This window comes from Acanthisitta chloris, unplaced genomic scaffold (genome assembly GCF_000695815.1).
Source record: "Acanthisitta chloris isolate BGI_N310 unplaced genomic scaffold, ASM69581v1 scaffold17632, whole genome shotgun sequence".
NCBI classification, from domain to species: Eukaryota; Metazoa; Chordata; class Aves; order Passeriformes; family Acanthisittidae; genus Acanthisitta; species Acanthisitta chloris.
Window position 1 is genome coordinate 8460 of NW_008661189.1, and position 14227 is coordinate 22686.

The 14227-nt window shown below is 35.6% G+C and overlaps 1 protein-coding gene across 1 annotated transcript; it reads right to left on the minus strand.

Annotated features, from left to right (window-relative positions):
* Positions 1 to 4806: 4806 nt before the first annotated feature.
* Positions 4807 to 13875, minus strand: ANGPTL5 (angiopoietin-like 5). Its single transcript, XM_009070140.1, has 6 exons — positions 13726 to 13875; positions 13075 to 13168; positions 12073 to 12173; positions 7461 to 7581; positions 6264 to 6449; positions 4807 to 5126 (listed from the first exon to the last, which is right to left on the minus strand). The coding sequence occupies exons 1-6, from the start codon at positions 13873 to 13875 to the stop codon at positions 4807 to 4809; spliced, it is 972 nt and encodes a 323-aa protein (XP_009068388.1).
* Between the last annotated feature and the right edge of the window lie 352 nt (positions 13876 to 14227).

The following is a 14227-nucleotide window of genomic DNA, read 5'->3' on the forward strand; positions in this document are numbered from 1 at the left end:
AGTTCTAGAATGATAAGCACTAATCAGTCATTCAATTTCCTTAGAATGCAAGAGTTACTTCTGCTTCTGCCTTGTAATTACTAATTTTAAAGGACAGAAAGGAAGGGGAGACAAATAGTTTAAGCATCTAAAATGGTATTAGCACAAGAATGCAAAGCAAAATCAAAAAAATTACATAGCTGAATTCCTTCAAATATTTCACTAGAAAATAGTGTGCTTTTTCTTCTGATTGCAATTCCCTATTTAGAAAGAAGTTATTCAAATTGTAATAGCTAACAGGTTTTGCATCAAAATTATATTACTTCTCAGCTTTTGTGCTCTGACCTGCTAAATTCTGTTTACTTCTCAGCATTTTAGTGGACAGTCAATCTATGTGATTGGATCAGAATTAAATCAGAATGCTAGAAAAGGTTTGCAAAATATTTAACCTTGCAACAAAGCAGGCTCTTATTAACTATTATGAGACAGAAATTGCTGGAGATATAAAAACGAATCTATTGTCACAGGAAGGAGACATACAAAATTAAACCTGATTTTTTAAATACTCAGTATTTGTACTTCTGCATCTGTGCTGAGTTTTTAGTTTCATAACTCACATATTTACTTTTGCAACCAAAAAAAAAAGCAGAGAATTAAAAAATATTTGTATTTCGTATCTGTTCAGTGTAGAAATCAATTGGATTTTGACAATTTTTGTTTGCAGCTACATACCCAAAATAGCTGACATTGGAAAAATCTACTGCATTTTGCTGTATATCTCAGTTTCCCCCATCCTTGTTTCAGTTGAGAGACACAGACATATTTCTGCACATGGTGCAGGAGAAGAGGCTCAAGGAGGGAGAGTGTGATATTTTCTCCCTCTGCACTTAGGTGTGGCTACAGGATGAACTCAGAAGTCCTGGTGTGATGAACATTCTGACCAGCACCTGGTCAAAGTGTGCTCTACTGCCTGCCTAGGAAATGCCATGTGCTACTTCAGCATGAAAACCCAGGGGCATCAGTGGAATAAATGGACTGGCAGGCACCCACCTGAAAGAGGAGTTAAGCGCAGTGATGCTAAGCCACAGCCAAAGCTTATATCCTTCCCATCTCAACTGGGAAGTGTTTCCCACATCTATCTCTATTTTTTTAAAAAGGCAAAAACCACGAGAAAAGGAAAAAGGTTTCTGGGCAGAGGCAGAGGAGGGATGCGCCAGCAGGAGCGCTCCCCGCTCCCCCCGTGGCTCGCCCCCCCCCTGCCGGCAGAGCCCGCGCAGCGCCCTCTGTCTCACCCGGGGCTGCCCCAGCAACACCTGTCTGGGTTACCTGTCTGCCCGTCCGGGATCTCCACACACCACTCTAAAATTCGAAATGACGGGGCAAAAAGGCTTTCCTTAATGAAAGGATCATTCCCTTCTTTATACGAACTATATCTTGGTAGAATCCTGCGCAGTACTGTGCCATCTGTACTGTTTCATAGAAAAAGCATTTATTAGAACAGATTGCAAAGTAACAACTTAAATTCCGGTAAATGAATACAGAACGTGTCAGCAAAAGCTTGTCTGCTGAAAGCCAAGGATGCTTTTCTTCCCTCGATTTTAACTCACTTTACAATGAGCGGCAAAATTATGTGCAGCCTGTGTTTATATTCAGAACACGTGACAGATCAATACCCAGCCTGGAAATGGGCGTGCAGATTTCCAGCAATATAATTCCAAGTAAATAACTTCTGTACTCTGTACAACCATGCCAACAGAAACCCCACAAAACACCTCACCCATGCCCATGGTTTGTCTCCGCTGGTTTCTGGGCAATGCAGGACATGCTTCAGAGAGAGCAGTGCACAACAAAATTAAAGCCACCAGATAGGTCAAATAAATAATCTGAGTTCACTAAACTGAGATTTAAAAATTGAAGACATACTTTGGCAAAAAGAAAACAACAGAATGAAATGCAGTGTTGTAACATCTGGCAAAAAGAAAACAGAATGAAATGCAGTGTTGTAACATCAGAGATTACATGTCCTTTAAAGACAACTTCTCATAATTTGGAGTATCATTCGTGGAGTACATATAAAGTGTAGTTAAACCAAACTACTCTTTATTTGAAACATTCAATCAATTTCTTTTAATATGCTACACTCTACATTTTCCTTTATATTATAGTTACACAAGACTATTTGGGCAACTCATTACCAGTCCTAAATACATGGCCACAAAAATCTTGTTTGTGGTGGTTGGAAATCATCAGCTGTAAATATGGAACAAAGGGCCCTGGAAACAGTAAAATGCCCTTGTAAATTCTCTGTGTTTAGCTAAAAATTTATTTGTTTTCACAGTTGTTTTATTATTAGAGAGGAAATGGAATGAACCTTTGAAGACAGTAGCCATCTATCACATGGAAAATGTTCTCTTGTTATTGCTGTATTTCAGATTTGCACCAGGCAAGCTGCCAGCTAATCTCTAGCACTCTGATTTTCTATACATACACTAAATTTGAAAGCAAAACCAGACTATACCAATATTCACAGTGCAAAACATTCAAATGATGACAGAATTAAGAGATTCCTATGCTCTAAATCTTTTCATAGAAACCTTATTCGGTTCTTCTCAGCTGCTAGGCTTCACGAAAGGAAATTAAATCATTACATTATATTACTAATAAATTGTTTTGATGCCACAGAAGCTCTTAGTGTGATCATGACTAGTAGATGATATGGCAAATACAAGAAGAGTAATTCATAACAATCTCTATTTTCATATATGGTTTCTACTCTGAAAAAGAATTAAAGCATTGTCCATCTTTTGATTAAGAATGTTACATTGAAAACTCATACCTGGATGATTTACAGGAGTACAACCTGACTAGTATTTGCAATCTGGACTTCAACCTGTTTGCAGCTAACACTGCAGATGCAGCACTTACAGAGCAACAAAGACACAAGTCAAGCCTATGGCAAAATGAATTCTAAGCCACAGAATATAGTGTTTAGTTGCAACCTTGCTAGTAGAGCAGTACTTTGTTGTATCAAAGCATATGTACTGAGTATAAAGCAGTCTCTGAAAACAGTCTTGGAAATGTTTTTATCTTTCAAGGAACAGTAAAAAATCAAAACTTTGTCCCCTCCCCCACCAGTACTGATACTGAGAATTCAATTCATTTATTTTTTTAGAGCTTTACAATTTGACTTGATTTTAAGATCCAATGTCTATTTGCAAGAATGATCCTTCAAGCTTTACTTATCTTTTCAGGCCCATGTCCTCTGTGATTGGTTACTGCCAGCTAATCTAACCAGTACTGACAATGGGGAGATTAAACCTGATAATTAAACATCCACCAGCACAGATCTGCAATCTTCATTTGCCACCTTCATTTTTAAGCAAGAATTCTAATTAAGCCAAAAGCAGCCTCAGGGTGTCAGTAGAATATAGCTCTATACATCCAGAGTCCCTACTTAGAGCCTTCTTTTCTGCTTATGGGCTCAGACCTGGTTAACAGAGCAGAGGCCCCACCATCAAAGTTTGAGGCTTTCGTTAAAGCCATTAAATTTCCATGAAATTTAGCCACTGGCATTCTCCAGTAGGATTGTTGTACTGCAGCTTGAGGACTCTTTATGACATAAGAGCCCTAATACAGTGAAAACATCCAGGCTTGCAGCCAGAATTAATACTCTCTTTAAGCTCTAATGCTTGTTAATCTTAGTGCAGAAGCTCTTTCATTTTAGTATTTACCTTTATAGGTCTGCTGGGTGCACTTTGCTGTTCAAAGGGATTGTGTTCTTAATAAGCCTGGAGTGAGAGGGAGGGTTAAAGAGGGTGTACAAGCTCTTCACCTCTAATTTCAAAGACTACAGTGTCTGACAACAAAATCCCCCTGTGCTCAGAGAATTCAGCCTCTTTGAAGAGCTGGAACTATCCCCTTTCTCACAATCCCTCCACAGGACCTGTGATATTTTTCCTCAAGCTACTTCCTACTGTGCTTCTACTGTAGACCTCCACTGTAAGGATAGTCCTCAGTTTCTCTCTAGTAGAGAGAAACCTGCTTTTAGCAACTTTTTACCTGCAATTGTTAAGGACTAGTCAAGCATAGAAGAAATGAAGAATGTTTTCTCTCTCTTAACCTTGCAATATACCCTGTGAAAAGCTCCATTTCCTCCTATAGCTACTTGATCGAAATGAAAGACAACAAACTCAGTTTTCAACTGGTTTTATTCCACATGACTGAAAATTCAATACAAAATAGCTCATAGTTCTTGTATGTCAGTATCCACATTACTTGTATAATAAACAGGCCCTGAAGGTACACAGAACCTTACACATGCGTTGAAACAAGGGAGCAATCTTGCCTGATGAGGGATATAGAAAGAAGAGCTGATTCTGGAAAATTAACTTAAGGTGAAGTAAAGATATTTTTCCACAATATTATGAAGGAAATGACAGGTATGTGGGTTTCTAAAAGAAAATTTGCTGAAATTTCTTGGCAATTCAGATATACAGAAAACATAGAAAAAAACACTTCCAAAAGTCAGCCTTACATTCCTTTTTATATTTTTTTTCTGCTGTTTCTGAGATTGCCTAAGAGGCAGTTGAATAAAAGCTGACAAACACTAAGCTTAATCCATTTTCTGAAAACCCAGTTCTTCTTAGGACCTAGCAGGAACACTACAAACGCTGACATTTCACAATAAAAAATTAGTAACTCTACTATGGAAATATCTAATAAAGTTTTAAGACTAAACATTTCAGGTGAGAATTAAAGGTATTTATGATGACAGTGATACACCATCCCACATAATTGCAAGAAGATACATCTTTCTGTTTTCATATGTTAATGAAAATATGGATAATAGGTTCTCCGAATTTTCATTGAAACTGATTTAATTTTGACTGGTTTCTTGTTCACCCTCCATGTATCCCAGTGAATCCCAGTTGCAAAAAATCTGCCTGTGTAGCGATGAACACCATTAAGGTTTGCAAGGCCACACCGGCTGAACCACCATCCAGTGTTGCCACTGAAGTTACTGCAGCTCTTTACAGGCTGTTCTTTAATAGTGCACATTGGCCTGCATCCATCATTATCAACATCAAATGTGCTGAAAGGCATCGAATTCTGGTTATCTTCTTTTCTATATCCTCTAAATGCATCACCTAAGTACAACAGATAAAGCAGAGGGTAAAAAAGGTATTTACGGGGAAACATTTCTTGCTTGTTGCATACCTTGGAAACTTCCTCTGAATTTATTAGAAAACTAAAATTGTTCAAAAGCAATAGATAATGAGCTGGCAAAGTGTTAAAGATGCAGGAAAGAAAATGTATAAGATACTGAGAAGTATGAAAGAAGTGGAAATTCGATTAAACATCTTTATATTGTTGTTGCATTTAGGGATGCACACTGGCTATGAAGGTAAAGGCTTCGGTTCTCAAAGACAGTGTGGAAAAAAAAAGATAAAATAAATAAAAAAGGTTACAATTTCAGATTTTCCAGTAATGTGCCCAAGGCCCCGGAGTGAGTCATGAGAAAAGATGGAATTGTTAGAACACAAAGGTCAGCCATTATTGTCTTACTAAAGAAATGTTTCTTGCAAATACAGGTAAAGCACCAACACCTTTAGTGAATAATTATTTCACCGGTATTAAGGAACATTCTTGTGTATCAGTAAGATGTTAAAAAAATAGAACAAAACAGTAAGATATGGCGCAATACTTGAGGCAAATCTTTGCCCACTTGGCATAGTTATGTCGTTAAGGGAAGTCTGGAATTGTAAATTAATTTGTGTCTATGTACCAGCTAGTAACTGTTGCACACTGTAGGCCAACTTTGTTCCACTCAGTGTCTTTTGCATACAGCTGTCTGGGCACTTTTGAATGAACCAAAACATCATCAGGAAGGCTTCCACTAACACCAGCAAATCTGGGATGAGATAATAGGCACCTAGGAATATTATACAGATAAATACAAACACCCAAAAAATCCCTTATTTGTTATGTATATTTTGTGGACTTGAACCATTAAAGACGCTTTATTTTCTTTATTCTTTTTCTTTGTTAAAGGAGTGTTTATTCAATCATTCCGTTTAAGAAATTGAGGCAATGTAATAAAGTGATTTCCTACTATGTAAAGATTAACGGCATAACCAATCACTAGGTCGTTAACCATTTATCTGCATAAGTGTTCATTATGCACTAGACAAAAACACACTAGAAATAAAAAAAAATAAAGTTATCTTAATTAATTGAGAAAGGGAGCAGCTACCTTTAAACATTTTAAAGAAGGAAGTTCTTACCAGCATTTCCTGAATAACGCCCCAAATGGATCTTAAAAGAACATGCTTCATCTTCGATCCAAAATCCATCATATGATGCATAGGCATGCTTGTCATTGTCAGATTCCAAATCCACATAAAGACTGAAACTAGCAGCTTTTTGGTTTACTATGTCAAAAATCTTCCTCAGTCCAAGCCAAAATTCCCCTAAAACAGAAAAATAATACATATTCTAGAAATGGAAACTGTAAATGAAAATTGATTGTTCTTGGTTTTCCACTTTCCTTGCTGAATCAAGTGTAATAGAAATTGTATGACTGGCTTCTATTCCTTTGAAAAACTAATGAAGGAAAATAGCAATCTTCCTACTTTCTTGGAAAATCCATGGAAAGAATTCCCATGTGTGCATCATCTTTTTTCTCTGTGACATTTTTTAGAAAATTGTCCATAAGATAGATTTCAAAAGTTCATCTGCAATATACCTTAGAAGACCACAAAACTGTATGTATTAAAGATCCACTTGCATAAACAGAATTCAGCAGCATTCCTAAGGGCAATACTGAGAAATAATGAATGTTAGCATTCAATGAAATGCAACAAAACACAAACCCTATTCTCAAGATTTGCTGCCTCTGTAAATCACACTTGTTGACCCATATGAGCTGTGCTCTTTTGTACAGAAAAGCTGTGTGCTTCCATTGCAACCCTAGATAAACTTCTGACAAAACAAATGGTTTTAGACTTTCTGGATGAAAGGTGGCAATAAAAATTTAATATCACAGTTGTGTTGCCATTAGCTACTGAAATATTTCCATTCTGTTTCACATTTCACATGTCTATGGTGAAATATTACTGATTTTTCTCTGCTTTAAGGAAATATTTTACAAATGTGATTCATACCAACTCAGGCTTTTAAAAAAAACTTGAAAAAGAGGAAATACAATTCATAAATCATTTCAGGCTGAAAATACCATATTTTAAACACCTCTTGTGAGACTGAGAATGGGCAATGGCTAAAGATTCTAGTATGGTCATAGTCATTATCAAGAAGATGACACAACAGATTTGATGAAAAAAAAATCCTTAAGTAAAAATAAGACTTTTAAGAAACAAGAACTCTATACTACAAAAAATCCCACGCAATTTAGTGGAATGTAGCTCACACAAAGACAGCAAAAATGTTAGATCCAAAGCACTTGGAGTATTTAAAATTAATACCGTTAAGGTCACCAAATCCATCCAGATATTCAGACCATGATCTCTGAAACTGAATCATTCCATCAGTTCTTTTCTGAACCACAGTCCATCCACCTCCTCGAAAATCCATATCACACAAAACCTAAGATAGACATAGATATGCTTAAGCATTCTTGAAGCAGCTGTTATGAAGAAAACATTTTCATTAAAGGTGAACTGTTGAGTTTTGCTAAGTAACATACCTTTCTGATATCTTAACTAAAAGCTCAAAGAAAATAAAAATGAAGCTGCAGTATTTTCTTATACGTTCTTGTTGGACTGCTTGATTTGGCTGTTTCCTCAATCAGTAGAAACTGCTGTGTACAAATATCTGCTCATTTCAGATATAATAAATAAGCTTTGATAAATGGTACTGTATATTAATAATAACATGAAATGGAAGCAACATGTATTAATCAGGCATAATATTATAAACTATTGTATATTTCAGCAAAGCAAAACAGACAAAACTTCTTAAACGTTCTCCCTCACCATCATGTCTTCTTCCAGAGAAACAGTGTGCTTCTGGTGCCTGGGAAATGTAGAGCCCTTAATAGAGGTGAGGAAATGGAAGTAAAGTGATAGCAATAACAGTATAATAATTTATGCTGCAGCAGCAAAAAAACTACTACATAAGAAGGGGCCCCAATCCAGGGAGGTCCCAATGTGAACAGTTAACAGCCAGGAACTGAACAGACCCACTGAATACATAAGATCAACTCAAATTTATGAGTCTTTATGAGCCTTTGCTAAAATTTGTGCCCAACAGTATGTCAAATGGCAGCGGTCCAGCTGCACTCTGCTCTGCTTTGGAATATCACATCATGTGGCACAGTTTCTCCTCAGCTCATTTAACTTTACACATGTAATTGAGTTCCCTAAGTATGTCCTCAGTGCCAGATCTTGACCAGTTCTAACTGGCATTACAAAGTCTGGGAATCCAATGTAGAAAGATGCATATTGAACATTTAGACACTGCACCATCTAAGCTGTTCAAGGTAGTTCGAGGAGATACTATGCATTCATGAGTATTTAAAAACAGATACTCATTTGTAAGTGTCTCTCAATGTGACTACTATCAGGAGAATTAATCTGGAAAACGCTTATAGCTATGGAGTCATTAAGCTAGTTATGATAACAAAAGTAAGTTCAGAATATAATGTTGGGTGTCATAGCATTAAGCAGCTGCACAAGTGATGGAGTCAAGAAAGAAATTTTTTTTAATGTTACAGGGAATATACATGGTGAAACATGTTTCAGAAAAGAGAGATTTGCAATCCTAGCCAGTTGATAAAGGTAGAATCTTAGTGGAAGTCAGTTTAATCCTAAAAAAAAATGTGGCAGTCTGAGCATTTCACCCTTATTTCCAGTACCAGCCAGGTATTTTTCATGAAACCAGGCTTGTTCCTCGGCAGGAACACATCAACATGATATTCAATAGAGCCTCAGTGACTTAAAAACATCTTCTCGATGAACGACAAGAAAGCAACAGGACAGAGCTGAAACGTGATCTAATACAACCTGGGGAACTTGGATCTTCAAGTAAGTCAATGCCATTGGATGCTTTGAGTAATCCTTGCAGCACAAATACTGAATGAAACATAGTAAGGGTCATGTGCATGAAAGAAAATTGTGGGATTTATTCCCTGGAGAATCATGTGCTCATTTCAGTCACCCAAAGAGGGTGGAACTGGAATAAAAAGAAATACAGAAAATTCCAAAATGAATATTTAGATGCAAATACCTAAAACTCAACAAAAATATTCCCATTGCTTCATCTGCTGTCTTGAAAGGATGACTGCAATCTTGGCTACTCCTCTCATTATGAGTCAGAAATACTAAGAGGAGCCCACTTGGTCACAACATCAATCTGAAGTCCAATATAAATCAGTGGAAGTGTTGATAATCCTCAGAAGGAGCAGATTTGGTTCTACATGAGAGGTCATCAGCCAATTAGTTACACTAGCTAAGTAAAAATAGGAAATAGAGACACAAAAATGCAGTCATCATTTGTAGTTTCTTAATCTTTTATATGCTGGAAATGTTGCAGTTTTTTGTCTTAAAACCTTAGAATATTTTATCTACTTTACAGCTTGTTCTATGTCGCCTATTGTGCAAGGTATGAGGACCATGATTGTCCCAAGTACAATTTAACTTGAATGCTTCCACTGAATATTTCTTCCCTTTCCACCTTCAGTGTTAATGAAGCATATTCCAAACAACCATTTCATTTCTTTGACCCTGAAATATCACTGATCACTCATTGAAAAATGTGTCAGAAAGTCATGACTCAGTTTTCCAAAAGTGAAATTTATTTTAATTGCCTGGTGTTTAAATGCTCAGACAAAACTATATTTGGGGCAAATTTTCTGAGATGACAAGAACTTGCCAATACCACTGAAACTGGAAAATTCTTATTGCTCCTGAAATTCAGGTTTCAATTAGCCCAAGTTATGCATCAAAATCTATAATCCCTTTTGAAAACATGAAGTTTCAAACATTAAAACATGAGAACAGGATCAAGTTGTGTAAACAGTTTTCTTCATTTATCTGGGACCTGTATGCAAATGATCCTAAACACATTTTTGTTCAGTGTCCATTACATTTAAAGAGCAGCTTATAGCTGAAAAGTCTTCATTGGAATAAATTGTTTCATATTGCCTTGGCTTCCTGGTTTTTTTAGTTCCTTACTATAGTTTTCTGCCTCTTTGTATTTGTTCTAATTTTGCTAGTCTGCAGAACTTTCAGAACTCTTGATTATTAGCCCCTAAAAATGCATTATAATTTCTCATTTGTGCTTTAATGTCTTGATATTTCTGTTCATCTATCATTTCTCTTGTACCCTGTTTATGCTTCAACCTGTGGAATAATTTACATTAAATAGTTTTCCTTAAAATAACACTCTTTATGGAACACATACTTTAGATGTTTCTCTCTGAGAACTTTTTGGCATTGACTTTTAAGTTCTGTTCAGCATCTACCAGACAAGAAATGAGACACTCATTTCATGAATGCAGCTGTTTCTTCTCATTATTTATTGTTACCCTGTTCTTTCAGTCAAATTATTATGATTTTGTCTTTTTTGTTTCTTATTCTCCTTAAGGAACCTTTCCAGTCATATAACTGATTTTCATATTCTGGCAGTAACTTTAAATGTGGAAAAGTATCAAAAATAATTTTGAAGGAAAAGGAACTTTATCATTTAAGGTTTATTTGCCAAAAGCTACAAGTGAACTGAGAAATCACTTTTCTCACATAGATTAACCATACCATCTCTCAGGAAAAGTAATTTGGGTGAGGTATGAATATTTTCTCAATGGAATCCTCCTCAATCCAGAAGAAATTCTGAAACAGATTCATTTTGCACTGTGGTTCATCCTGGGGTGAGACAGACAGCATTTTCTTCATACTATAAGCATGGTGGTTCTGTCAACACTTCTGCATGTCTTTGCCTTTCTTTCATGTTGAAGGAACTGGCTGATGAGTTACAGATCTTTTTCCTGAACTCGCTGCACTTTATAGAGAGAATGGTAGGTTTTTCTATCAGGGGTTTGTGCATCACATTCATTTTTTCTTTTGAGATCCCAGCATACTTCTGAAGCCTTTTCATAACCAATTTGAGCTCCTTTTTCATAGCATTTTGAAGGTTTCCAACTGGCTAGACATAAAGAGATTCATCCTTCCTTTGTTATATATAAAGGAAGACTATAAAGTTAGATATTAAATTTTGATATCTAGTAGTTGGCTTAAATTGCACTTTTTTTCTTCAAACACTAATGACCTCAGCATGTACTGCAAAATTAAAGGTTTGAAAGTGCCCTATCTGCCTTTCCACTATGAACAAAGACTTCTCTAAGTAGAAGAGCCTGAAATGGAAATAAACACACAAAACAAAGTATTCCTTGTGTTTGCATGTATCTGAATGTCCTGAGCCTAAGGAAATTGAGCCAAAATTCTCTTTTTATAGGTGAGCACTATAACTCTGAGCAATTACATAAAGTGCAGGTGTTAGGAAGCATGACTGCTGCAGTTTGTCTTAAGAATGTATATCCTGCAAACTGCATATGAAAGCTAAAATCTTAGATGCCACTCTGCCTCAAGACCAAGTTATAATGATATTCAGACAAAAGCTAAGCCTCAAATTAATGCACATCTGCACCTATATTTAGATGACCAAAGAGTCACTTCACAAGAGAAGGCAATGGTATCCAGAAGAGTAAAAGCCAAAAGTCCCATTTTAGGAGCCAACAGGATCAGTCAATTGGTTCTTCAGTTTTTCATCTTGAAAGTAGAAAAGAACAGCACTTCTCACTGTCCAAAGGGGGTGCTAGAAAACACTTTGGTTTCTCCTCTTTGGTACATTTTTCGCTGTATATGAAAACTACTGATGGGATCTTATGACAGATAAGATTCCTTTGTAAAAAATGAGAAACTTGTCAAAATTATAGTAACAGCAGAAACATTCAGCTGATTTAAAACATTTCTTATTCATCTGTTGAGAAATACGCAAGGAAAACACTCTAAATCTATTAAATATATTCTAAGTGCATATTTTCAATCAAATTGTGACTATCCTGAGAGATAAATATATTACCTCAAAAGGATAATTTGATCCTTCTGGATGGATAATGTACAGACCACTTGGAGTTTTTGAAACTGAACCAACAGTATCTTTAATATGAGTGCAGTCCAGCCCTAGAGGACAAAGTATTTGATGAAGTCCATTAGCAAAATGTCTTTAAAAAATACAGATTAAACACAGAAATATTAATTTTATTGGCAACATATAAATTATTTCAAAGAGTGTTTTTTTCTCATGCAAACTTTAAAATCATGTTTCATCATGAGCTCATCTTATAAATAAAAATTCTCTGAACTCCATTAATCCCAGAAATAAGTATAATTTACCCTGCATAGAGAAAACTCTTTCTAATCTTAATAGATATGATGCAGAAATTAAAGATTATGTATCATTTTATGGATATTTTTACTTATAATACTTGCACTGAGAAAAAGTCATTATCTGGGAAATGATACTTTTTTTCTACAGGTCTTTGTATTTATGTTTTTTAAGCCTTTACATTGTAATGTATGCATAAAAAAATTTGCCTAAGTGTTAAGCCAGTTACATGTTAAACATACTCAAACAAGCAGTTTCCATGGCCAGCATGACTGGTTAGAGGTAATGTTTCCTTTAGTTAGGATGGGCACCTCAAAGATTAACTATCCAGTTGACAAGTGACTGACATCCCATTTAAACAAGGATATTGCAGATGCACAGCACACTTTATGTCATTGCAAAAGAAAGTGTAATTTAGCAACATCAGATCACTTACTAACTGATCATCATACCTGGTATTTTGATACAAATCAACTAGATGCTAAACAGGATGCTCAGAATTGTCACTTGCAAATGATTTAAAGCAGTATTGATGATCACATTTTTAAACAGCTCATAAAGTTTCCAGGGTTTTTATGTTACTAACACAATATAAATATAAATGTTGAAATTGCGTACTTTTCTTCTAATTAGTCCTTTGTCAAGATACAAAGATTAAAAGGGAATGGATAAAGACTATATCTGAAAAATATTTACCATGAGATTGAACTGCTTTGTAAGGATGTGTATCCAAATGTTTTCTCAAAACTGCTGCATTCAAAAGAACAATTCTGTTCATGAGCTCATTTACCTGCAAATTCAATTAAAAGGTCTTTAATTAGGCTGCAATGGGAATTTTACACTCTAAAGATTTTTCTTACTCCTAGTAAATACAATCTGAAGTTAATTTTTGCTATGTGTTAGTGATTCCTACCTTCATTAGGTGAATAGACCTGATTTTTTACTTTTTCCACCCAAAATAATTTTTAGGCACAATGCTGGTTAATTCAAAAAAGTCCTTCAGTTTTGAGTAAAGCTTTTTAGCCATACTGAGTGATGCACAGTGTTTGTAAACTCCTATCAAAGTTAACAATAATATTATCTGCACAAATGCAACAGGACTGGAGACGGCAACAGATGTGAATGAATAGTCCTCTGCTTAACCTATGACGTAAACACAACTAGTTGTGAAACAGGTGGTGCTTATCACTCATAGAAATGGAGCTTGCACTCTACCTGAGGTACAAGGAATAGTGACAGAGACTCTAATTCTACTAGTTTAATGGTGACATAAATACTTATTTTCTCTCAGACACAACCTGCAGTAAGAAATAACAAATACAAATCTTTTTGATAAGAAAAAAGTACCTGATTAGAAAGGTAATCCAAAGCAGACTGTTGATCATCCATCATGTCTCTTACCAGTTTTATTGTACTTCTTGAATATTCAGCAAGAGAGTTCTGCAAATTTCCTTCAAAAGAAACGTTTATCCAGCTGGTTATCATAAATCTAGCCATATTCTTGACTGAATGACAACACATTTATGATATCTAAGTGAATACTCAAGGAGTTTAACCTTATGGCACTTAAAAATGAAATGAAAGTAGTACAGAGATGTCAGATTAAAGCCAAAGATGCTAAAAAACTTCAGACTTGCTGACTGCAGTGAAGACATCTTAAGAAGCGATGGCTCTTATGATTTGAAGAAGAATTTGATCTTATTCCTGGGCAACATGTATGACCAGTTAATGGATATCACAGAAACATAAATGCAAATTACAGATATACAGGGTTTCCTGTCATCCTACATTTGCACATTCACTGTGCTACTCCTGTTTTTTGCCCTGATGTTAATAATAAAAGTAATAA